This window comes from Poromitra crassiceps (assembly GCF_964638095.1).
Source record: "Poromitra crassiceps genome assembly, chromosome: 26".
Classification (NCBI taxonomy): domain Eukaryota; kingdom Metazoa; phylum Chordata; class Actinopteri; order Beryciformes; family Melamphaidae; genus Poromitra; species Poromitra crassiceps.
This window is the reverse complement of record NC_139640.1, coordinates 9810377-9837088: the sequence shown is the minus strand read 5'-3', so window position 1 is coordinate 9837088 and position 26712 is coordinate 9810377. Positions and strand designations below refer to the sequence as shown.

General features: G+C 45.3%; 3 protein-coding genes across 3 annotated transcripts in view; all 3 read left to right on the top strand.

Annotated features, from left to right (window-relative positions):
- LOC310798870 (rho guanine nucleotide exchange factor 1-like) overlaps positions 1 to 1080 on the top strand; it is a gene marked incomplete at its 5' end in the record, with an annotated part of 45910 nt that extends 44830 nt beyond the window's left edge. Inside the window, one exon of the mRNA XM_083661433.1 lies at positions 264 to 1080. The remainder of the gene's footprint in view (positions 1 to 263) is intronic.
- A 5182-nt stretch (positions 1081 to 6262) lies between these two features.
- On the top strand, positions 6263 to 9502 carry cd79a (CD79a molecule, immunoglobulin-associated alpha; the record flags this gene model as incomplete). The annotated part of the gene is made up of 5 exons (XM_083661494.1): positions 6263 to 6302; positions 6727 to 7065; positions 8480 to 8595; positions 8723 to 8785; positions 9051 to 9502. The coding sequence occupies 5 exons, from the start codon at positions 6263 to 6265 to the stop codon at positions 9177 to 9179; spliced, it is 687 nt and encodes a 228-aa protein (XP_083517620.1). The 3' UTR covers positions 9180 to 9502.
- A 348-nt stretch (positions 9503 to 9850) lies between these two features.
- lipeb (lipase, hormone-sensitive b) overlaps positions 9851 to 26712 on the top strand; it is a gene marked incomplete at both ends in the record, with an annotated part of 62821 nt that continues 45959 nt past the window's right edge. The window contains 2 exons of the mRNA XM_083661158.1: positions 9851 to 9941; positions 26240 to 26481. Coding sequence (XP_083517284.1) covers positions 9851 to 9941; positions 26240 to 26481 — 333 coding nt within the window. The remainder of the gene's footprint in view (positions 9942 to 26239; positions 26482 to 26712) is intronic.

Sequence of the window (26712 nt, the reverse complement as noted above, 5' to 3'; positions counted from 1 at the left end):
ATTGCGAGGACACCCATTGTGGGTGATCAGATTGCAATCTGATCACCCAAAACGCATGCTAACGCCAGGTGTAAATGAAATCAGGCTCATGTGGTCAAGCCCTATCCGATTGCAATCTGATCACAGAAAACGCATGTTAGTGCCAGGTGTAAATGGCCCCTTTGTTTAGTTTTGTAGAGTGTCACTTAAAAAAAAAAAGATTACATATTTTTTTTTATGTCCACAATTATTTCAACCTTTTCCTTGGGTTTCCTCCTGTTTAGATATGACTGGTGCTCGGTTGAAGTGCAAGAGTGACTTTCAGATAATTGCCTGGAAATCCCTCAACACTGTCATGCCTGGATCCTTGCTGAATTTGCATCACAGCTGCTTGTAGCCAACCAGGAAGTTTGTGCGAGGCGGAGGGGGAGAGCACGAGTTTGTGCACGATGCAGTGGTTCAGTGATGCAACATGGGAGGTGTGTGTGTTTCGTGTGTGTGTGTATATTTGTCTGTTTGTTTGTGTGTGTGTGTGTGTGTGTGTGTGTGTGTGCGTGCATGCTTGGTAGAGAGCTAGACAGAAATAACGAGAGATCCTACGTTTGTGTGGGAGGTGCCAAAAAATGGAGCAATACGTTGCCGTGAGAGATGCTGCCTAACGAGATGTTGTGATTGTGACCTCTGACCTGCTGTAACACACATGCTGCTGTAACACACATGCTGTAACACACATGCTGCAGTAACACACATGCTGCTGTAACACACATGCTGCTGTAACACACATGCTGTGTAACACACATGCGCACACCAGAAACATGCACGCTACAACAACTACTTACATTATTACCAACGGCAGATACAATGTAAAGGGTCAATCACAACATCACAGCCCCACAACAGCCTGTTCTCCCTGCTACCCTCAGGGAGGAGATACAGGGTTCCAAAAACACGCACAAATCGCTTGAGGAACAGTTTCTTCCCGCAGGCCACGAGACTCCTTAACATACACAAATAGTGTAGTAGTCGTACCGTACCGTACTGCAGCTGCTACCATTATGTATGCCTAATGTTTAATTGTATGTCTAACAAGGTACATGCTATTTGCACCTGTATGTCAATTACGTCGAACTTAAAATGTCTGAACACGTCTAACGTATGCACAATGCCTAATGTTTAATTGTATGTTTAATAAGGTACATGCTATTTGCACTGTATGTCAAATACGTCGAATTAAAATGTCCGAACACGTCTAAAGTATGCACATGACATGTGCACCTATGTGCAATGAATATGCCACTGACTTGTCTTATCGCTATTCTGCCTCATTGCCTATTGCTGCTTAGTATTGCTTATTGATGCCTATTTCTTATTGCCTATTGCTCATTGCTTGTTGCCTATTTGTACTATGTCGTAAACGGAGTCCACAGCACAAGAATTTCACACGTGATACTTGTACCATGGAGTGACAATAAAAATCTTGAATCTTGAATCTTGAATCCGACATAATGCATGCCAAGTTAGTTATACGGGAGCCTTTAGAGGGCAATCTAACATTTTAACACGTTCACTGCCAATGGCGAGTTGACTCGTCAAAAAAAATCCAACGGTTCACTGCCGACGAGTTGAGTCGTCAAAAAAATTGATTTTTTTTTTTTGACGGTGGGACGTTGATCTAACCCTTTTACGTCTCCTATACCAGAATTGGAGGTATTGAATGTGTATAATCTATTTTACCGACCCACTGAGTGGCGACATGTCTCTCCACAGTAGAAAGAGGCGAGCCAAAACTGGAGGGAAAAGCGCGAGGAAGCCGTTCTCATAGTGTAAAATGGATGGCGAAAACGCTTTCACTTTCGCGCTGACGCACAGCGGTGGCAACGGTGGGGGGTTCCAAGAATAGACTGGATGCACACTTTGAAACACGCACCATAAATAAGCCCAGAATCGCTTGTGACAGAGCCGCTGCAGAGCCATGGAGGGCGGAGGAGAACGCCCACGGAGGGAGGAGTTGGAAGCAGAGGGGGGTTTCCTGCTGTTATGGAGGAAATTACTGTTCAAAACTATTGTTTAGATGTCTGACGTCTTACTGATGCCAAAAATTAATGGTTAAAGTGACTGTTCTATCGAATTTCACAAAAAGCCGTTTATCTCTGAATAATTTTTCAGACGCTGAAACCATGCTGTATTCAACTGCTAATGCTTACATAACTACTAACTCTACGAACTAACTCTTTTAGACAGAGAAAGCACACATTCTATTAGTTCTTTTGAGATATTGTGTGTTCACAAAATATTAGCAGAAAAGAATCCTCGGGTCTTGAAAGATAAGCCAGAATCCTCAAAAAAACCCTCTGGCAGAACCTACCTACAGTAAAAAAAAAAACGGCTGGCAGTGAATGTGTTAAGATGTATTGTTTGAAATACTTCTGCTGACATATATAGTGTTATTTCTAGTCAAAGTACAGCAGAAATGCACTTTTTCTGATCAAATCCAATTGGACCCACACAGATTATTCACAACACATATTTTGCAATATGTATTACTTTGATTCTCTATTCGGTGTAGTTTTCTTTTTCTTTGTATGGCCAGCCCTCATCATTGAAAGGAGGCATGCGGGAAAGTGTGTGTATGTGTGTTACAAGGTGTATAACTGAGAAAGGCTGTGTTCTCTGAGTTCTCTTACCGCCATTAGGTCAACTTTTAGAAACATTTATATATAGTGGCGCACTATAATAGCTAATCATATTGTTAGCGATAGAGACTTGTTGGTGTTTACTGCCTTTTATTTATTCCTCCAAGTGCTGTTAGGTCAAAGAGCTGCCTCACCTGAGTGAAACTGCTAACAACACTGGGCAGGTGAGAGAGAGAGAAAAGAAGGCAAACCTGGAATGTGTAATAGAGATGAAAGGTAGGGGGCGCTAAAGAGTGGGGTGAGGGTGTGAGAGTTAAACAAGGGAAAAGCCATTGTTACTTTGGTTTATTTGAAGCCAGCTCACACAGACACACACACACACACACACACACACACACACACACACACACACACACACACACACACACACACACACACACACATACACACACACACACACACACAGCCCAGTGCTACAGCAGTGTTCACAAAGGGAGGTTCAGTCAGTACCGGTGCTGTTTCTGCTAGCCTGCTTCATTGTAACGTCTTGCAGTGTCAACTTTCCTCCAAATAGGAGCTTGGAAGCTCCTGAGACAAAACACAGACTTAAGGCGGGGGTTACAATTTGTATGATAATGCTGTTAGATATGTTATTAGTTCAAAGAGTATATTCTTCACTGGTAGCAATATTTGTATCAAAATTGGACTATCTCTTTGTATTTTATTCAGGAGTTTGATTGTAATTATGATAATGATATCATTCCTGAGTAAGTGGCATTGAACTGTGGCCATGCGCACAGGACCAAAGACATAAGCAAGTACCGTTAGATCCTCATACTAGCTGTTTCCGATTCTTACGGCGCGTCTTCGTGTGTATATTTAGCATGGCGCCTAATGCTGAATCGGAGAGTGATGGCTCACTGGCACAGTCTGCAGTTAGTCGCTTTTACCGGTTGCTTCTACGCTCTCCAAATTCAAATATGTTGGCAACTTTAGGTAGTGGATCGCCCACCAAGGAAGATGGGTTATCACTGAAAGATGCCTGTTTTCAAGACTGTACCAAGGGGAATGAATGTAAAGATGAAGAATAGTATATACTGTGTTTAAAACATACTGCCCGCTAGCCTTATGACCAACTTCCACCCCAGACAGAGTCTCTGTGTTTTCATCCACATAGACTTTACAAAGGAAAAATACCATCTGTGCAGAATGTGCAGCTTTTCCTCAGCGAAAAAGAAAGAAAGTGTCGACATAATCCGTTTGTGTCCGTTTAAGACCGAAGCCAGTGTGACTGCAACAATGTGTACTGTACTGACCCGGATAGAGGACTGGTCACCTGACACCACTGGCAAACGACAACGTGAAACACAGGACCTGTCCCAGAAAGAGACAAGGCAAAGAGCAACAAGACAATAGAGAGAGTCGGCATGTGTGGGAACGCCCACAAAATGTTAAACGGCTGGCGCGCGAGTGGGGTAAAACCGCCGATATATCTCATGGGCTGACTCACCAAAAGACGGTGCTGCGGCTCTAAACTACAGGTTTGGGGGTTCTAGAGCAGAACACAGAACTGGGCTGGGTATCAGCTAAATTCTAACTTTGCTGAATGGATAGAACGGGGGTTTTTACCCCACCCTGACCACGCCCCCAGCCAGGCTGAGCCAGCTAACCCAGCGTCTATTGTGGGCATTCCTAGAGCCTGTATGGGCGTTCCCAGACATGCCGACTGTCTCTATACAATCAGATAAGGACACTGAGGAAACGTTGAAGCTTCGGTGTCAGGAAAACTGCAGACCTGTTGAGATGTCACTCTTACCAGTACTGTAATAGCAGTAGTCATGAGCACTTCCTAGTATGCATTCTCATCGTCAACAAAAGCCCCCTTTGACCTTTGACCCTACTAAACCTTAGTATGAAATTATGCAAATGATGGTGCCATTAGTCGCTTGACTGTCAGAAGTCAATTAAATGTCAGGAGTTTGCGTTTGAACATTGCTGCCTCGTTTCTGTCGTCTCTCCCCCCTCCCCTCCTCTCTCCGCCCCTCCCCTCCTCCCTCCCCGCCCCTCCTCTCTCATTCACTTTGGCGTTCATTTGATCTACATCCTGTCTTCCTCTTAAGATTTGTATATAAATGTGGACCTTGTAGGAAAATAGTGAAAGGGTGAGCAACCAGTATAGCTACGGCCCCTCTCTCCCTTTGTCTGTCTCGAGGTGTGTTTAGTAAAGCGTATTGAGCTATATACACGTCTTGATCACCCCTTCACTTCTTATGATAGTATGATCACCTTTTCCTAGCACACAGTTTTATCATACCGTATGTCGTTGTGTGTTTCACTTGATTTGCTTAAACGGGTCGGGGAGGTTTTTGTTATTAGTTGTTGTTGTTTTTCAAAGAAGCTTCATGTAATTATGTACTATGCATTTGCCAATAATGGAGAGAGAGAAAAAAGACTAGTCTGTAACCAGTTTATGCATGAGTGATGACGTTTGACAATTATGCAAATATTGCAATCAGCATATTCTGCCATTTGCGAGTTTTGAGTGCAAACTCATTCCGTACTGTGGCCAATCCAGCCTGCCAATGGGATAAGGTTAAAGAGATAATCTCGACCAGGGATTGTTCAACATTGAACTGCAATGATCAGCAGGTGAAAGCCAGCTAACACCAGCTTACAGTAATACCTCCACACTTCCACCGCAGCACTGGGTGAACAACTACAGGCGCTTCTCTCTCTCTCTCCTTCAGTTGCTTTTCCTCATGTATCCTATTATACAAATACATATATGTATAGAAAATGTATTTATAGAGTGGTGCCTTGTTCAGATGATCAAGAGGTTTTCTTCATAAAGGGCTCTCAAGTCTATAAACACAAGCACTGTTCTGATGGTGGGCTGCCTCTCATTGGAGGTCCATGAAATTTACCTACAGTAAGGGAGGGAGATGAATTGAGATGAATTGAGAGATAAATCCAGGATTCTGATTGGTTGGTTTCAGGGCTTGGGTCTTTATTAGGGCGACTTGAGCCTCTCTCAGGGGTGGTCTGTACTCTCTCTGTGTTTGTGTCCATCTCCGTAACTGCAATAGGATTTGAGCTCTCGCCATGTTTCACTCTGTATACAATAGGCACGATTTTGTCTGTCTATAAACAATGAATATCCAAGAACTATTCTGTGTATTTGGGTTTTGATTTTATTGTGTAAGAGGGTTTTTAATGATGTGTACTTAAGAAAAAATGTGGTACGTTCTTTTTTTTTATCTTTTTTTTTTTTTTTATAAATAAATGGGGTAAACAAATTCCTGTTCTGTCATTTTATATAGTTATTAGCTACTTATTGATTTGGGGTGGAAGACTGATTGGGGTTGAGATTGCATACAGTAGGACTATGAACATAGAGACATATTTATGTATTTCATTTTCCAGAATATTCTGCATATACACTGTCTAAATGTATCAGCTGTAACAAGGTAGTTTCCTTCAGTTTTATGCAAATGTGTGACTGCTGAAAATGATTGGAGCGTACATCCTGACTGAGAGAAAAACAAGACACCAGTATCATCGGAAAAGCAGTGAGAGCCTGGACGGGTGTGGTGACATTCCACTAGCTTTATTTTGTCTTTTAGTTCTGCTTTGCACATTTTGTGAAGAGGATGGGTGCAGTTACAATCTTTGTCCTGTGCAGCTTTGCTGGTGAGTAACGCAAAGTTCATTTAAAAAATACAATATCTGTGGCTCCAGACTCTGATTTGAACAAAAATACATTAGAAATGTGTAGATAAGATGATCTTTTAGGGCCTGTATAAATAAGGCATTTGTACACATCATGTAGAAAACTATAGACCTGTAGGTACAAACTACAACTTTACAAGCTTTTTGTACAGACTCTGTACAAAAAAGATATCCACTCTACATTTAGCTCGGAGATGTGCTCAGTGAACCACATCTCCTGTCAGAACAGATGGCTGACTGTTCTATCACATTACCCTTTTGGGTCTATTGTTTATTATTCTGTGCATTTGCAACTTTATTGATTCCATTAAACCTCTTTATGGCACCATTTTAATGAAGGTTAATACATAACAATACATCATTGTTGTTGCTTGTGTTGCCCTAGTGGTCGTGCAGGGCGAGAAGCTGACTTTACAGGCGGACCGGCCCTCTCTGAGGCTGCAGATCTCTCACCATGCCAAGCTGTATTGCTGCTACAACGCCAGCATCCCCGTGACCAGCTCTTGGTTTGTGAGCGTCCGAGTCGCCAACGGTACCATCGTTACGCGGGCTGTGGACCTGTCCAACGCACAGCATGTCGTGGACGTGGGGATGGTCGATGGGTGCCGTGTCCTCACACTGGTGGAGGTGCAGTTCAATGACTCTGGCCTGTACCAGTGTCTCGTCAGCAGCAGGCAGCACCAGATCTCTGTCTACACACATGGCACCTTCCTGCAGGTCCACAGTGAGTGTGTCGGGGGTAACTCATTACAAAAGTAACATATTACATGTAATATATTACTTTTAGCAGTAACTCAGTAATATAACTTATTACTTATAGGATTTCAGTCATATTATACCAGTTACTTTGTCAAGTAACTCAAGTTACAAATTGAGTTACATTTTATTAAATCAAAGCACATATTTAAAAAAGATACAATAATTTCCTAATCAAACTGTGTGTTTTTATGCAAATAACCACTATAGATGACAATAACAAAGGAAAATAATAACATTTAGAATTTTGGATTGTTTACACTGACTTCAAGGCGGTTGAAATTATTTTTTGGGATGGTTCCGGGGCGGCGATGTCATTCTGCTGCTGCTGTTGTTTTGGTAAAAGTAATGCAAAAGTAGTGTAATAAGTAACGAGTTACTCTACACAGACAGTAATATTGTAAAGTAACTTATTACTTTCAAATGAAAGTAACTAGTAATATGTAGTATATTACATTTTGAAAGTAACTTGCCCAACACTGGTGGTGGTGTGCATATGAGACACTTAATGCTACTGCAGCGTGTGTGTGTGTGTGTGTGTGTAAAACAAGGGGGGATGAACTGTACTACGAAATCCTCATAATCCCTAAATCCAGTGAGCCTTACAGTATGTCTAACCAAGAGACAGTGGCAGTTTCTGTGCGTATTGTATATTAGTCCAGTGGTTCTCAAACTTTTTCCATGTCAGGCACTCCTAAACTGAGACTAGGGACCCCAAGATTTTGTACCCGGGTCCCCCATCTCATAGGATTTTTGCGTTTAGATGTTCTATTGCAGAAAGTGTATGAAACCGATGACCAAAATAGACCTACATTATTGTGTTATTTATAGGCGAGATAGAATTATAGTGAACATAAATTATCACCCTTTTGCTGGTGGTTGCCAGACAACCCCCACTTTGAGAACCACTTAGTCAATCTTTACATAACATGGTCTCATGACAGTTGGTTGCCCGCTTGTTTGCTTAAAATAGTACAATGAATAGATCAAGTTGCAATCAACCTACAGTATAACAGTCTATTGGCATTTAATACACTGCATCACAATCTCTCATTTTAAAACAAACACTAAACGTTTCTGGAGATGTGTGACATAACCTGCAGATTAGTATTACACCATTACCCTCGCCTAACAATAGCATCAATTGTTTATTCATCCATTTTAGGTATGTTAACCTCTGCTCTGTTCTTTATATAGCACGGTTACATAATGAGAAATTACGTAATCCATCTTTTGCAATACATTAGTTGGCAACTCTTTTTAAGTGATTAAGGGGTTAGTAATCCGACGGAAAATAAAGTAGTATGTGGTTGTGAGTGAATAGACTGACGCAAAACTGCTGCTCGTTTGACCCCTGAACCCTACGTGTCTTCATGCCCCAGAGCCAATGGAAAAAACGATCAACATCAGCGAAAGCGCCAAGAACAAGATCCTCACCGCTCAGGGAATCTTACTTCTGCTGTGTGTGCTGCTGCCTTCTGCCACCCTGCTGTTTAAGGTCAGAACATATAACCTCTTTGTCCCGGTCACAGTTCTGTCTACTTCACCTGACCGTTACTATCCCCTGACCTTTCCCCTGCAGGAGGTTGCGTCATTTCATACCGACTTCTCTTTTCCTCTCCCAGGCAAAGAGACTCAATGAACTGGAGAAGAGGAGGATGAAGAAGGAAGAGGAAAACATCTATGAGGTGAACGTTAAATGAGTCAGCCCCACCCCCTCTTCTTCTGAGTGTCAGAGCCATGTCACAGCAGGGAGAGGAGGATGTTGTACAATAAGCAACTGAGCAGAATGACTCAGAGAGGAGTGTGTGCCACGCCTTATCATTTCCCCGAAAACAACACCGGGATAGAGATATGCATGAACATGTTATCCCGTGCTATTCAGTGTAATAATACCACTGATTGATCTTGTGTGTTTCACTGATTGTCGTCCTCCTTATCTAACCCACCCAGGGGCTGAATCTAGATGAGTGTTGCGCTACGTATGATCAGATCCAGCACGCCCAGGGACAGAACCCCTACCAGGATGTGGGGCTCAATGTTGTGGAGGAAGAGGAGGACATCCAACTGGAGACACCTTGAAGGAAAGGAGACATAAGGAGAAATACGAAAAGTGGGGTTGAGCAGTGCTTTTGAGAGCTGACATTTGAGACAATAATATGGCTGTGCTATTCTTCAGGGATTCTGATTGAACACCCCCCCCCCCCCCCCCCCCCCCCACACACACACACACACACACACACACACAAAGGATGAGTGTTTTATACATAGCATACAGTAGTGGTTCTAGTGTCATTCAATTCAGCTTTTTTTTCTCTCCTTTCTTTTCAAGAAAGCATTTAAATGTCTTGCCTTGCTTGCAATTCCCTCATTTAACTTTCATTTGATTTGTGACACAACTAACTTGCCAGCTAGCAGCTATACCATTTGCTTGAGTGTTCTAATAATAAAGTTGTGAAAACACAATAGCATATCCCCATTTTTTTTCAGCTTGTATGGAAGAAAAAAAAGCATGTATGCATGGAATTTGTTGGGGGGTTTCGACCATTGATGGTTTCGACCACGACGCATTTTTGTGAAACCAATGGCAACGGGGGGAGGTGCTTATCGCTTTTAGAGTTTCGCGATTGGCTGTCCGCATAATAAAGCCATCATTGATTGGCTTCCTTTGTAGCGCGGGGGCGGGGCATCGCTTCCAGGCAGGTATGTATGGTAAGATCTGAAGAGGCGGTGCGTAAACAGAGTGGGTGAAGATGGCGTCGAGTAGTAAGAAGAGTGGGACTAGTAAACTTGAGAAAGGGGTGAATGGAAGGCGCTCGTCTAAACATAAAGAGGGGCCAGTGGGTGAGTTTTCTGCGCCGTTGTGTCCACGTCGTAACGGTGTTGTTGTTATAGCTTTATAGCCAGTACATTAAGGCACTCCTGAGCTGTCAGTCACCACCCGCTATGCTAACCTTTAGCAGCTAGCTGGCCTCCATAGGATTTAAAGCCGCTGTGCGTGCTACTCTCAGCTGCTTATAACGCCTTCCTTAGTTATTACATAGCAACAACAACAACATGAAAGGCCCGGTTGTTTCAAAGCTGTGTTAGGGGACATGACGTTGCCCCACCTCTTAACGTTAGCGTGTGTAACGTTAGATGTAGTAGCCAACATTTCCTAGTTGTTTTCGTAGTAGTTCGTTAGTTGTGGTAGTAACGCTAGTAATGCCATTGCAGCTTGTTGTAGTGGGCCGGTGTCATGCCGAGTTTTGCACCCCAGTCGCAAAATGCATCCCCACCTCACGGGAGCGCGTATTGTAATGATTTATATGGAAACTTCAAGCCGACTTTGGTGCTTAAAATCCGGCTACAGGTGACCTCGAGGCCTGGGGTGGGTCTCTCCTGGCTTCATGGAGGGGGATGCAAGTCTCGGCGGTTTGTACCTGCCGAGATTTGCATCCCTGTTTTTAAGTTAAAACAGCCCCAAAATGTGGTGGGGATGCAATTCTCGACCGGGGAGCAAAACTCGGTATGACACCGTCAGTGTAAACGTTGCATCCACGCTGTAATAATAACATGCATTATTTATTTCACGTTCTGCATCCCTAGTCTCAGCTGCTGACTGTGACAAGAAGCACCTGAACAGGTACTCCAAAGAGAAACAGGCTGGAGGACAGAGTGTAGATTACTGTCTGTGGTATTTTGAAGTACATTTAGGCCTAACTGTCTAGCTAGCTGCCTGCTCACACTACAATTAGTAAAGTCAGTATGACATGGAGGCAAGCCTGTGGAAAGGAACATGCTTTGTGGGGGGATGCTGGAGCCACTATATGAATCTTCTGCTGTGAGCTAAACAGACTCCCTCTGTCACTGTATTATCTCCTTTGACTAGGCCCACTGCCTGACTCCTGACTGCACTAATAGATCCAGAACAAGACCTCAAAGAGGCTCCCTCAGACATAATGATATGCTACACCTTGTTTATGCTTTTATAACACTAGGAAACCTCTTAAGTCCCTATTCTTCTGAATAGTTTGTTTAAGAGTCGACGGTTTTAACGTGACGACAAAAAACACTCTAAATGACTTCCTCTTTGCTAATACAATAGCTGACCTGAAATAAGCCTGGTTTCAAACTGTCCCCCTGACACACTTCCGTGAAAACTGTCTATATCAAGACTGATATATGAATAACAAGGTGATGGGTTTATTTCACGCACATTGCCTTTGCCAACGAGATATCTGATCTCTGACATGCTGCTGCGTGAGGTCGATATACTATCTCTCTTTTTAATCAGATCTGAAGATCTGAGATGAGGTTTTCTACTTCACCAAAGGCATTTTTAGACTAACACAGTGAAGGGATACGTGTCCTATGTGGAGGGGAGGTGCCGTTCATTGTTTCTAGTTTCCTGTTGTTCACTTTGGCCTTGTGTCAATGAAGGGAGTGTGTTTGGGACAGAGGTCACAGCCTCCAGACACTACAGAGCCCCTGCTGCTGCTGCTGGCTCTTCCACTGGGCCTGTGCACTGCTAGAGCTATTTTTATAAAGTACGCTTCCTATAGACATGACATTTGTACAGTGTCAGCCATCAGGCATGAGGCAGAGTAGGAACAGGCTTCAATAGAATCAAGAGGCATCATCCACAATCACCATCATGCCACAATTGGGGCAAGATGGTGAAATGTCACCTTTAACACTGAGGCCATTTACACCTGGCGCTAACATGCGTTTTCTGTGATCAGATTGCAATCAGATTGTGTTTTTATCACTTGAAATGCCAGGTGTAAACACCCCCAAAACGCATTGAAGAAGGATTAGCAATCTGATCGTCCAAACCACCTCCGGAGGTGGTCAGGGATGCATTGTGTACACATTGAGACCATTTACACCTGGTGTTAACATGCGTTTTCTGCCATCAGATTGCAATCAGATTGTGCTTGACCACATTAACCTGATTCCATTTACACCTGCCGTTAACATGCGTTTTCAGAAATGGTTGTCCTCTCAATCCGCATAAAGTTGCTGTATCCAGATTGAGAGGACACATTGCATTTACACTTGTGTTCAATGTGTACACAATGCATCCCCTGACCACCTCCGGAGGTGGTTTGGCTGATCAGATTGCAATCCTTCTTCAATGCGTTTTGGGGGGTGTTTACACCTGGCATTTCAAGTGATAAAACACAATCTGATTGCAATCTGATCACAGAAAATGCATGTTAGCGCCAGGTGTAAATGGCCTCATTGAACACAGGTGTAAATGCAATGTGTCCTCTCAATCTGGATACAGCAACTTTATGCGGATTGAGAGGACAACCATTTCTGCAATCTGATTGCAATCAGATTGCAGAAACCACATGTTAACGCCAGGTGTAAATGGCCTCACTATCTACTAGTCCAGGGGTGGGCAACTGTTTTTCATGGGGGGCCACATGAGAAACCCAGATTGTTGCCGGGGGCCGAACAAATATTGTCACGCCGTAACCCATGGATGGGCAACTTTGATGATAGAGAGGGCCACAAAAAAATGTCCTCGCTACCAGTTTTTGCTGAGGGCTGAACGGCGCCAGCGCGAAACATTTTGGGCATTTGAAGCCAGGTTTAGAGGAATAACTCATTTTAAATTAACAGTTGTGATGTCATTATTCAGTCTTAACCACCAATATTTGATCCTTTTCTCACGCACTCCTATGTCACCACCTGCTCTCCCTGCAGGGCTTGAAATTAACTTTTTTCACCACCTGCCAATATGGCTGCTAGATTTTAAAGTTACCAGCCAATTCGAATTTCCACTAGCCGAAATGTTTTTCTTGAAATAAACCAGAATATGAGTGGGTTATTTTAAGCTTAAGTATCAGTAAGTGGCCTGGGATTCTCAAAGCCTGTGTTGAGGGTCACACAAGAACAAAAATGCACTCTTGAAGCTAAATAAATCCAAAACCAACAAGTTAATTATTTAAATTTCTACTTCAATGTAGAACAGTCATTTCTTACACATGAGATTACTTTTAGTCATAAATATTATTGAAATATATTCCATATTCCAGACTGAAATGCTATAACAGAAGAGTATTGGCCAGAATGACATGAACATTTGGACACTTATTCAGCGGGTATCTTGCATGTTGCGTTCAGGTGCACTGTAAAAAAAAAAAAAAAATTTTTTTTTTTTTTTTTTTTTTTTTTTGCAATACCATCGCGGGCCACACAGGGGGCGCCGGCGGGCCGCATACGGCCCGCGGGCCGTATGTTGCCCGGACTTTCCCACTATTATGAGAGCATTCTCCTTTGACACAGTGAATTTGACACCCAGTAAGTGTTTTCACAGACGTTCCCTGGAAAGAGTCTGTTAAGGTTTGATAAGGAAAACACAAGAGCATCATCCGTTTTAAAGTGGTCTAGACTAGAGCTGGCACATTTTAATCATGCTTAAAGGAACACTTTTTTCAACCGGCTTTGTATCGTTACAAAATCAGTAATAATAATAATCCAAAAACTGTCAAAAGTTTTGCAGTCATTCATTTAGTTTGACAGTTATTGCGAGTTGATTTGAGCGAATTTGTGGACCACAAATGAACTCAAAACAACTCTCAAGGTCAAACTAAATGAATGACTGCACCATGCCCTAAAGACCTGTGTTAGAGCCCCATTCTCAGGAGAACAATTGGATCAATGTTGCCCCCTCGCTAAATATGCTCCAAAACAGCCACTTTACTTGTGTTAATAATACCGTAAATTCCGGACTATAAGACGCACCGGTGTATAAGCCGCGGGACCAAAATTGACTATTTTTTTCTTCTATAAGCCGCACCGGACTATAAGCCGCGGGTGTTTTGATGTTTAATTACCATATGAAAGGGTTCGTGCACAGAGAGGAATGTCGGGAAAGAGATCGCTGTTTGGGGAAGCTCCCATTTATTAACATTTCAACAAAACAAAACAAAAGTCAGGTCACTAATCCCCAGACAAAATCACACAACAATAGGCTACCGTATATGTGCAGCAAACCTGTAACCAGAGAAGTCAAGTCACTAATCCTCGTCTTCCTCTTCTTCCTGCGTACTGAAACCACCAAAGTCCTCATCTTCAGTGTCGGAAACGAACAGGTTCAGGGTGGCTTCGTCAACCACTCTCCTCTCTCCTTCAGGTGCCATGGCACGAGTCCGATACCTCACGAGTCCGACACCTCACGAGTCCGAAAAAAGAGGCTAACTTCCCCCAGACCCTAACCCAAAACCTAACCTCTCCCACCCCCACGCCTAAACCTAACATCCCCCAGACCCTAACCCAAAACCTAACCTCTCCCACCCCCACGCCTAAACCTAACCTCCCCCAGACCCTAACCCAAAACCATGAGGTGTCGGACTCGTGAGGTATCGGACTCGTGAGGTATCGGACTAGGGGGCAGTCCCCGTGGCGTCATCCTCTTCATCCCGCAGCAGTCCAGCGTTTTGGAACCCGTTGGTAATTGTGGATGTTTTCACACTCCTATAATATTCCGTGATCTTCCTTTGTGTGAATTCGCCGAAGTTTGTGATTTTCTCCTGATAGTCGGGAGGGAGTTGTTCAGTAGTTCTCCCCCGGACGGACAGTCCCTTTTGCCCAGGTTACGCGCGGCTGCTCTGTTTGATCGGCGGCTGCTCTCTTTTAATGCGAGATTGACTGCTTTCAACTTGAAAGCTGCCTCGTGTGAATTTCTGCGTACCTTCCCCATGGTAAGTGAGAGTGTTGCTTCTACTGCTCGTCTTGTTGTGAATATTCCTTGGTCTTCCTTTGTGTGAATTCGCCGAAGTTTGTGATTTTCTCCTGGTAGTCGGGGGAGGGAGTTGTTGCCCGAGTGGCCGTTTGCTTACCGTAATTACCATATGTAAGTGGTCACGCACAGAGGGGATTGTCGGGAAGAGATGGCTGTTTGAGGAAGCTCCCATTTACCGTATTACAACATTTCAACAAAACAACATAACACAACACCACCGTTGTTTATTTTTACAGTGCACACAGTGTCCGCGGTGTGGTGAAAAGAGGGCAAGAGAGGAAATTAAAACAGAAGTGGATTTATAGTTAGAAAGAGTGCTAAAAAAGAGAGATTTTTTTTTTTTTTTTTTTTTTTTTCTGAAAAAATCCATAGATAAGACGCACCGTTATATAAGCCGCAGGGGCCAAAAAACGGGAAAAAAGCCGCGGCTTATAGTCCGGAATTTACGGTACTTGTTCAAACCAAACGCGCTCATTGGGTGTTTTTGTTTTTCTCTGTGTGTTTCCATGAGTGGGTGAGGAGTCAGCTCCCCATGCTGTGGTACTGTGTGATCCACCAACTAGTGTAAATAAGGCTATTTTGAAAACAACACACACACACACACACACACACACACACACACACACACACACACACACACACACACACACACACACATACCAGGGTGGGAATTGCATGGTTTTACTTTTAGGGCACAAGGCCACATGCCCGGGCACAAAGGCCGATCTATTGTCATCATGAAGGAAGACAGATGTTTCTGAAATGTGTGTTAAAGGAGAATTACCTTTTTTTTTTACCTGCAGCCCTCTCCTCACATTAATTATCATCTGACGACTCACCCAGTGTTCTCCGCAGCGTTTTTGTCCGTCTTAGGCGTTGTTTTGAGATCAATAGTGTGCAAGCCAGTTCTAGAATGGAGCTCCGTGGGGGCCACGTGGCAGCGTGCTTTTCATCCATATAAATAGACAGTTTTATTCCAGTTTTTGACGCATATCGTCAGAATCTGATCCCTAAGGAACCATCAGACTGCTAATTCTTCCCCGGGCTCTTTTCAGCGGTAGTTACAGGCATCCCATTTCCGCCTGTCGGGTCAGTGAGACCAAATCTCGTCAAGTCAGTCCACAGGCCAGCGGCAGGAAAGTCTCGCGGGACTTGACGAGAGTTGTGTCTCACTGACCTGACAGGAGGAAATGGGATCCGGGAAGAATAGAGGGAGAATGGAGAATGGAGAATGGAGGGGCTCCATTCTCCATTACTCCAATAGCAGTCTGGTTCTTTAAGGGATCAGATTGCGACGATATGGGTCAAAAACGGGAATAAAACTATCTATTTACATGGATGAAAAGCACGCTGCCATGTGGCCCCCATGGAGCTCCGTTTTAGGACTGGCTTGCACACTATTGATCTCAAAACAAAACGCCTAAGATGGACAAAAACGCTGCGGAGAACACTGGGTGAGTCGTCAGATAATAATTAATGTGAGGAGAGGGCTGCAGGTTAAAAAAAAACGAAATTCTCCTTTAAAATGAGCCAACTACCGTACACATATAGGGCAGGTTACATTAAACTAAGACCTAGAGATGCTCCGATCAGCTTTTTTGAGGCCGATCACCGATCACCGATCACCACGTCAAATCCATCAATTCAAGCCTTCTATTTATTGTGTCGCATTATTCATATATTTAATTATTCTTAACAACATCGACATTGTATATTAAGTATTAAAATTAGGAGATGAGAAAGTATCATGAATTGACAACCGTTTTATTATTATTTATTACAGAGTAGACTGTATACTGTAGCTTTCCTGTGGAAAAATAAATAGTCTTATAAAACAAAAAATATTATACTATGTACACAACATGTGCACCAACACAGCTTGGAACATGTCTGTGAAAGCTGCAGCGATAGCCTCCGCGGTGTGTGACCCAGAAAACTCTTGTGAGTGAAGTACAACTTTGTTCAGGTCGAACTTTTCATCAATAAACTGCGCAGTTAGGCTCAGCATGGACATAGGACAGACACTCGAACTCCAAATGTCAGTGGTGAAGCTGATTGACGTGGTGTTGTCTTTCATAAGGCTCTCGATGTGCTTGTACACAATTTGGTATAATTCCGGCAGGCAAACGTCAGTTAAATATTTACGTCCTGGCAGCGTGTAACGTGGATCCAAGCAGGACATGAGGCGTTTGAACCCGAGGTCTTCCGCAACAGACAGCGGCTGCTGATCAAGACATATGAATTCCATTAGCTTTGCATTTATTTCTTTTCATTTCTTGCTGTCGTTGCTGTAGGGTTGCTGTCGTTTCAATGTCTCTGTTACAGTTAGCTGAGTGAGTGGCGTTTGGGTTGCTGCACGCTCTTTCGCTGCCTTAGCGCTCGCCAACTTTGTAAACTCCTCAAATTCCTTGACGTGGGAAACCTTCAAATGTCTTATGAGGTTCGTAGTGTTGAAACTCTTCTGCTGCGTTCCTCCACGCGGTATCTCCTTTGAGCACACAATGCAAACGGCAAATTTGTTGTCCTTCTCCAACAAGTTGTAAAATTGCCAGACAGGCGACGCCATGTTAGCTGCTGTGCTGTTTGTTCTCGCCCAAGCTGCTTTCGCTATAGAGAGAGTGCAACTTCCAAACACTTTTTCGCCACTACCACCACCACGCCCCCTAAGGAAACTTGGGAGCCAATGAAGCTTCATGACACGGAGAGACAGCCAATCACAAGCTGCCCTTTAGGAGACCGGAAGAATACTACTTGGCAGCCTGGGAGTGCACTATCTCTATATTGAAACGTCTCTGGTAGTAGTTCTTGCAGATTTTGTGTCATTCTGATCGGCCTTGTTTGATCGGCACTTTTGATAACTCCGATCAAAGCCGAAAAAGGCCAAATCGGCCGATTCCGATCAAGTGCCGATCGATCGGAGCAACTCTACTAAGACCAGATGCTTTTAAAGCAACTGACAGTAGCAGGCTGGTAGCAGGGCACTGCCAAGGTCAGAGGTCAGGGCACTGCCAAGGTCAGAGGTCAGGGCACTGCCAAGGTGGCCTTAGGGATCTCAGGGCATCACGGCCAGAGGGAGGGGCAATGGAGGCCCTCCGTGTAATTCCCACCCTGACACACACACACACACACACACCCACCTGACACACACACACACACACACACACACACACACACACACCCACATGACACACACACACACACCCACCTGACACACACACACACACACACACACACACACACACACACACACACACACACACACACACACAGACAGACACACACACAGCTCAACCTATGGGTGCTGGCTCTACATGCAGTCCCATACATACAGAGACTGAGGGCTAATGTACACACCGCCTCTGGAAGTTCTGGAACAGATGCGGTACGGCCGTGAACAGACCCACACTCATGTCATCTGTCAGACGTATGAAGCGGGATCTGACAGAAATCGAACATGTGTGTGATTTTTCCTTACCGCACGTATCGCCCATCAATTAACACGGGCGAGAGTCGATCCGCCCGTTTTACCGGATCCGCAACGCAGCCGTAACACATCTGGTGTACATGTCATGGCCTGTAAAGGTTTATGCACAACTGGGGCATGTTTTGCATCCCCAGCAAAGCAATGATGCACATTGGCACTGGCATAGATATTTGACTGCTAATTTGTCTACCCCCCCTCCCCCACTTTTGATAAGGAATGAGACTGCTTGTTTATTGAAATATTTTGATCGTCCCATCATATCTCTCCCACACAGTGCCACTGTCTCTCTGAATGAACACTGCCAGTTAGGTTGAAGGTCACTGGGAGTTGCAAGCTGAACAGCCAATAGCAAAATAGGTTGCTGCTGTCAGAGGGGAGAAAGTGAACTGGGTCGAGGTTGTCTTCAGTGGTGCCTTTAAAAAGCAGCTAGGGGGAGAGATCCACTGTACAGGACAACGCGTTGCCTCTGAGTGCGGTCGGTCGGGTACGACAGACTGATCTCTCAATACCCCATCTCCTTCCTCTCTGCTACCCCTCCCTCCTGTCTGTCTCTCACTGTCCTCCTGTCTCTCACCTCCCTCCTGTCTGTCTCTCACTGTCTTTCTTTTTCCCCTCATTGCTGCCGTGGAAGCCAGGAGACAGACAAGGACAGAGACTTGAACTCGGACGCCGGTAAACACTTTATTTTTTACTCTTCCTCCAGCTTGTTTCCAGTAGTTAGTATTCATGTTTAGCAGCTACGCTATGCCGGCAACAGCCTGCTTGCTTGCTACTAAGCCTATACAAACACACACTCCTGTCTCATGAGGCCATGCAGGATTGTGTATGCTGCTGGTGTTAGTGTTACACATGGTTCATCTTTAATGTGTGGAGAGAGACCAGGTGTTGCTGTTGTGGTCAGTGGGGTTATGGTCAGTGGGGTTATGGTCAGTGGGGTTATGGTCAGTGGGGTTATGGTCAGTGGGGTTATGGTCAGTGGGGTTATGGTGACCACTTCACTCAGTCATATAGGAAGGGTTGATGCTGAAACATCTCTCAAGCCCAATTGATGCTTCGTCTGCCGACACTTTTGAAACGGTCGCCGACAGAAATGAGGACTTGAGTCGACACTTTCAAGTGTGGGCGAGCAGCAGTGATCTGCTACCTGGTGAAATGTCTAGTGTCGCTGACTACGTCACGATGTGTCGCGCAAGTCTGATTGGCTATATAGACGGCACGCGCGCTCGACTTCCTTGTTTTGGTTTTCACTCGATTGAAATGAACGAACATGTCCCCGCTATTTTTATCAGCCTGTCCTTGATGTATGACTTTGTGAAAATCACAAAGAACGTCGTGACCAATTTCCCAGAGAGAGAGGAGGTGAGTTGTGTGGTTGTGTGTTGTTTATATGCGGCTGCAGTCGAGTACGTTACATCTTGCCTCCGAGGTGGTTTCACCGTGCGTTCCGTTCCCTCTCTTCTCTTGACTGTCTGCTGCGCCAGGTCGGAAGCTGACTCACAACCATCAAAATGCTCGAGCGACATCACTGATGACATCACTCACTGATAACATCACTGATGATGACATCACTCACTGATGACATCAGTGTCACAGTGTCTGTCACAAATTGCTGCCTGGTATAATAGGTGTCGCCTAGTTTGCCAGGCAGCTGGCGGCCTAAATCCGAAGTCTGAAGTGGGTGTACGGGGGCGAATTTGTTCCCTCTTGTGTGCAGCTAATTATAGCTACTTGGCTTGTGACAGAAACAGACAGGGGGACAATACCTTGTAAATAGAGAGAGGGTGGATAAGTGACATGAAGGGAAGCCGGCATGCCACCATGTTGCTGAGTGGATTATAGAGACACTGCGTAACACGTCATCATTCAGAAGCCACGCCCAAAACGGGGCGAAACAGAAACCCCCCTCCAATCCTGGCGTTCTCCTATGTCACGTGCATGGTTGCGTGGTGCACAAAAAGATTGTATATACGGAAGATGAACACTCCAACTTACTTCCTGACAGCTAGATCCACATTTTTCTTCTTGCCAATTCTCAATGGCTTCTTTGTTTTCCTCGGGAGTACAAAAAAAACGTTAACTGGCGATTTTTGACATTTGTTGTCTGCGCAGCCCCACCACATAACAGCTTTTAACTAGTGTACAGGCATCCTCTCCCGTCCGACTCATTAGCCAATGAACAGCCAGGAATGGGTCTCGCGCTACTTTTGCATGCTAAAATAAAGCTGATAATGTACAATTTGTTTCAAGGGGGGGAAAACCCTTTCAAAGTACAACACAAACTGTCTATTTTGCTGCAACTCGACAGTGCTGCTTTTTTTTACTCAAGAGTTCCAGGACCTTACTTCCTGGAAAACTGGTCCATTGGAGTGAATGGAGATGTCGGAACTCTTCTATTATACGGCTCTGCTTTTAGCTATGTTTGATTCAAGGTAAATGACGCTGGTGTGTGGAAATGAACGGGGCTCTTCCCCCGTGATGGGCGTGGCCTATTTCATGCAGTGTCTCTATAGGCCAAAGTTTGGGCTATTGGAATATGGTTGGAAGATTTGGGTGTGGTGGTGTTTGTAAAGTGCCATGGGGAAGGAACAGACACCACGTCAACAGCTAGGCAGCCGGGTGTGATGCAACAACAAGCCTCACTGCATCAGATCATCATATTCATAATGTCGCCATCACGTTTTGAACACAGTCCAAGGAAGCCTACAGTTAGGGGCCCTTTACACGAGGACAGTTTCTGGAAGAAACTACACAATAGCGTTTCTTTCACACCTTTTCCTTCACACCTTCTCCCTGTTTACATGAGCGCTGTTGAATTTTTAAAACGCCATAATGTACATGCCAGGTCGCTAGGTGGCAGTGTGATCACCTTATTCTTTGCCCATACAAGGACGCTTACTGCATGACGTCATTTCGTAATCATCTTATCGGTTTTAAATGCGGAAGTAGAGTACACTTTCCGCAGTCATTTAGACTTGCCAAAAAGCTTTTTTCAAGCTAAAAAAAACCCCCAAACTGTTAAAGTTTTAATATTTGTCGGGTGAGAATGTAACATATATGTGACCAGTTTATCAGAATAACGCCTTTTGGAAATCTTTAACGAGCAGCGAGGACCGGGAGCGCTGACTGTGATCTGTCACCCTACTGCTACTGGCAGTGAGAAAACACTGTCGACGTGCTTTTGTAACTAACATTAAATGCCGACCGGGTAACAGCCATCGGCTCCTCGCAGCAGTAACGTTATGAACATGTCACTGAAGTTGGCCGCAGTGTAGCTTAATTCTGAGTGTTGCCAAACTTCATTCATACTGACGTTTTATTTGGTTGCCAACTCGCGCACGGCATCGCGTGTGTCGCGTGTGCAGGCACGTCAGAGTTTCTGAAATGTGCCGTTCCAAAGCGATTACATGGAGCGCTCAGCAGGGAGCGTCACCAAGAATTTCACTCTGGAGGGTGGTTTTAAAATGTGTCGTTTCCTAAGCGCGAATTCGCCGTCGCCGTCTTAACGGGAGGCACTAACGATAAAATAATTCCCCGTTTCCATAGGAAACCGTCCTCATGTAAAGTGCCCCTTAGTCTGACTCAACAGAAGTAGGCTGCGGGTATCAGCTCTGCCATCGCCGACGACCATTTCACTCAGACTTCCCTGCCCGTTCCACTTCCGGTATCGGAGTATTTTCAAAGTCCCAGTCACTATGTGAAACAACAACCTCGGAGCTAGCAGCCGACACTGAAAATAACAAGTTTTATATAGATAGTTTTTTTTTTTTACTGTCTTATGTGGCATTTTATTTTGTGGAAATTTTGCCGTTTGGCGGTTCCACCGAAACAACTTGTGTTCTGCTCTAGAATCCCCAAACCTGTAGTGTCCAAAAATGCTTATTAAATGTGTGTGCTGTGCGAAGCTACGCAGACGTTGAAATCAGATCGGAGCCATGAGCCTTTCAATCCAGCAACATGTTGGCTGTCGCACACGGAGCAGGTTTGAGCTTCATTTGGAAACACTGAAACGGCATGATGTGTTTTTTTGCTCGCTCATTCACATCGACTATTTATATAATAATAATCTGTCACGCTGGCTTTCTGTCTCTGTCCTCCTCATGCACTCACTGAGCTGGCTGCTTCACGGAGCTCTGGAAGGGGGTGGGGGACAATCCGCTCCTGCCACTAGGGCTGGGGGTACACTTACCTGCAGGTAGGAGGAGGATCGCGGGAGTGCGCAGAGCTCACCAAAACGTGTTCGCACATACACCACCATCCGGATGCCCTCTAGATGACTCCCGAATTCCAAGGCATGTGTGAAAGCGGAACCCAGAGTCTATTTTCATTTAAAAAATAGACTCTGGGAGGGCAGCCCTACCGTTTTCTCCAGCTTCCTGTACAGAGCGCCTCTCCTGCCACGTCACTTCCTTTTCCGCGTCCGTGCTCCACTGTTTACAGTCTGAATAGCAACTTGCACCACGACTTTACACTCATTTTCCACTGTTATAAGACGAGTTGACGTCTTCTATGCAGTGTTTAGCCGAAATGGACTCGGGAAAGGAAGTGACGGTGGCTTTTCCGTCACTTCCCCTTTCCTTTTCCCGAGTCCATTTCGGCTATTCAGTAATAACGTTAAAACTGCATAGAAGGGAGGTACGGTGGCGCAGTGGTAAGCGCTGTCGCCTCACAGCTCGAAGGTCCTGGGTTCGATTCCCACCTGGGACGCTGTGAGCGCTGAAGGAATGCGTGCCCGTCCGCATGTCCTCGAGTGCCCACCCGTGCCCGGGTGCGGTCGTCAAAAGGGCCTTTCTGTGTGGAGTTTGCATGTTCTCCCCGTGCCTCCCGGGGGTTTCCCTCATATAGGAACCCCCTTCACCAAAACATGCAATATCCTGGTTGCTAATGTGGTTCCTCCTCTGGTCGTTAAGGGCGCCTGTTCGGAGGGAGGGGAACTGGTTGGAATAGCGTGAACCTCCCACGTGCTATGTCCTACCGGTGAAGCTTCCCCTGTCAGGTGAAAAGAAGCGGCTGGCTAACTGCCCATGTCTCGGAGGAAGCATGGAGCCAGTTTCGGCTCTCCCCAGATCAGCAGAGGGTGGAGCAGCAACCAGGATAAATAAATTAAATTAGCACTAATGGGGGATAAAAAAATCGGGGGGGGGGGGGGGGGGGGGGGGGGGGGGGAAACTGCATAGAAGACGTCAACTCGTCTCACAACAGTGGAAAATGAGTGTAAAGTCGTGGTGCAAGTTGCTATTTAGACTGTAAACAGTGGAGCACGGACGTGGAAAAGGAAGTGACGTGACAGGAGAGGCGCTCTGTACAGGAAGCTGGGAAAACAATAGGGCTGTCCTCCCAGAGTCTATTTCTCAAATCAAAATAGACTCATCCAGTCAGGAGGCACTGTCTCTCTCTTAACCAGCTTCTCTCTGCTTTATGGTGTATCTGCCTCCTCCTCTGTCGTCTGTCTCTCAGCACGTATACAGTAAATGTGGTGGAATTGAGCCATAAGTAGCAGCCAGGGCGCAGGCCATTGTTGTGGAAATAAAGCTCTCAGGTGACCTCTCAGCCTCAGGGCTCATTATACTCGAGCAAGGCTCCGCGAGGTGGAGCTCCGCGAGTCACCGTGTGGACCTCGCGCTGGAGCAGATGCTTTTATACTCAGAGGTGATCAGCTAAGTGATCAGCATGTATTGTACAATGGTAATATAGTGAGAACAGCCCATGAAAAAGTTGCAATGAAACGCTATTATGTGCAGTACTGAGTGCGCTTTCACTCTCAAATGACCCCACATCAGCACATGAATGAATCACCAAACTTGTTTTTACTGAATAGCCGTTTCAGTTCTCAGCCCTGATAGCCTACTCTGTGCTGCTTTTAATCTCTCTCAATCATGCTCTCAACACAACACATTTACTTGGTGAAATGACTCAAAACGAACAGTTGCAAATCAAAGTTTATAGCCTACCACATGGGTCAAGAAATGTGGTGAAGACACAGCTCAGTGTTCAGGGCTCAGTGGCTCGAAAGCGGCCATGTTTGGAGAGAAGCCGTGCGGAGGTCGCGCTGTGAGAAGAATCTTCAGGTACGCGGTGGGCGGCCTACGGAGGTCGCGCCCAAACACATTGACTTCATTTGACGCTTGCGGCCCTTGCTCCTCGCCCGCGCTCCTTCGCGGCACAGCGAGTATAAAGCAGGCTTCAGTCAAGCACCAGGACACAATCTAACAGCAGGGAGCTAGGAGGGACATGGTCATGTTTCATGGGGCAGAGATGACAGTACAGAAACACACAGTCTATGCGAGGTCTTCTAATACTTCCTTTGGGACTCTTGTATAGAGACACTGCGGAGCACGTCATCGTTCAGAAACCACGCCCAAAACGGGGGAAAACACAAACTCCCATCCAATCCTGGTGTTCTCCTATGTCGCGTGCATGGTCGGGTGTTGCACAAAAATATCGTATATACGGAAGATGAACACTCCAACTTACTTCATTGACAGCAACATCCACATTTTTCTTCTCGCCAATTGTTGTCTGCGCAGCCCCACCACACAACAGCTTTTAGCTATGTTTAATTCAAGGAAAATGACGCTGGTGTGTGGAAATGAACGGAGCTTTTCCCCCCGTGATGGGCGTGGCCTATTTCATGCAGTGTCTCTATTGGTGAGAGTGTGTTGTTAGTGTGTTGCAGCTAATCGGTGTTTGTTCCCAGCAGCATGCCATGACCCGGCCTCTGCTTCCTCCTGTTCCGTGCATGTCTCGTCTGCAGAGATCGTGGTGGATTTGGACTGTTTAGCCCCGGATTCACATCATTTAATTTCAGCGTTTAAATCAATGAGCCTGAGTGCTATGGAAGGGGGGGGGCATTAGTTATTTAGGAGTAAGAGAACATGATGTATAGGATATATTCAATGACACCGGCGCTTGGTACACTGTGTACATTCTGATTACAACTATAGGTGTGGTGCTGCATAGGGATCAGCCTGCTCCCTCTTATGTTGCCCTGGCTGCCTTCTCCACTAGTGAAAAACTGTTGACACTAAAGGCAACTTTAAGGATGTGTGTCCTGGTCGCTGCAGGGCACCTGTTTGGGGGGGGGGGGGGGAACTGGGGGGGGGGGGGGGGTAGCGTGATCTTCCCACATGCTACGTCCTGCAGGTTGAAACTCCTCACTGTCTCACCTCAAGAAGCGGCAGGCGACTGCACATGTGTTGGAGGCAGTCGTCCACAACACTCCCCAGATCGGCAGAGGGGGCGGAGCAACGACCAACGACCCCCTCTGCCGATCTGGGGAGTGTTGTAGGCGGGGGATAAAGAATAGAGCCCGACCGATATATTGGTCCACCGATATTATCGGCCGATATTGGCCAATAACCGATATATCGGTATCGGCCAATATGTTGGCCGATATTGCCGATATTTTTTAAGTTAGTTTATATGTTGTGTATATTTGATCTTTTTTCTTAACTCAAGTTATATTTTATATTTGTTCTAATGTGTTTTTCTACTTCTAGTTATTTATAATTATTAAATCCCCAGTTAAGTTTACTGTTTCATTGCATTGATGTCATTTTGGACAATGAAGTTTATTGGTAAGCTGTAAAATATCCTGCCTACATTACATATCTCAAGTCATGTCAAGTCATATCTTTGTCAAGTATTTGATATTTGAGGCATCATTGCAAAAAATATATAATGTGTATATATAATATAAGAATATCGGCCGATATATCGATATCGTAATTGTTTTACTCCCTAATATCAGCATCGGCATCGGACTCAAAAATCCAGTATGGGTCGGGCTCTAATAAAGAACATTGATGCATTTAGGGAGCAGCAGAGGGACATTAGTAGAGATATGAGTTAATATAACACACAAACCATTTCTGTCTCCTTCAACCTTCTCCTCGCCTCTCCTCTTCCTTTACCTGCTCACAGTGATGGACACCAAGGCGGTGTTTGCAGCCGTGTACGGCGTGTGCGAGGAGAACGCCACGTTCTTCTCAGGAGGAGCCAAGGGGGCCCAGGGAGACGCGGCGCGGCGCCTGGTGGACGCCATGACTCGGATCCAGGAGCACGCGCGCAGCTTGGAGCCCGTCGTCACTGGCATGGCTGCCATCTACCACCACTTTGACTTTGACCCACACATACCTGCCAATGGCTACCGCTCCCTGGTCAAGGTAGGTGACGTGTCGTGTGCTTGAGTTAGTGCTTTCAACCAACCATCACTTTTTGTAGACGTCTCTTCCAGACAGTGCATGTTTCACTGGGGGTAACTTTGATGATAGAGAGGGCCACAAAAAATGTCCTTGCTACCAGGTTTTGCTGAGGGCCGAACGGCGCCAGCGCGAAACATTTGGTGCATTTGAAGCCAGGTTTAGAGGAATAACTCATTTTAAATTAACAGTTGT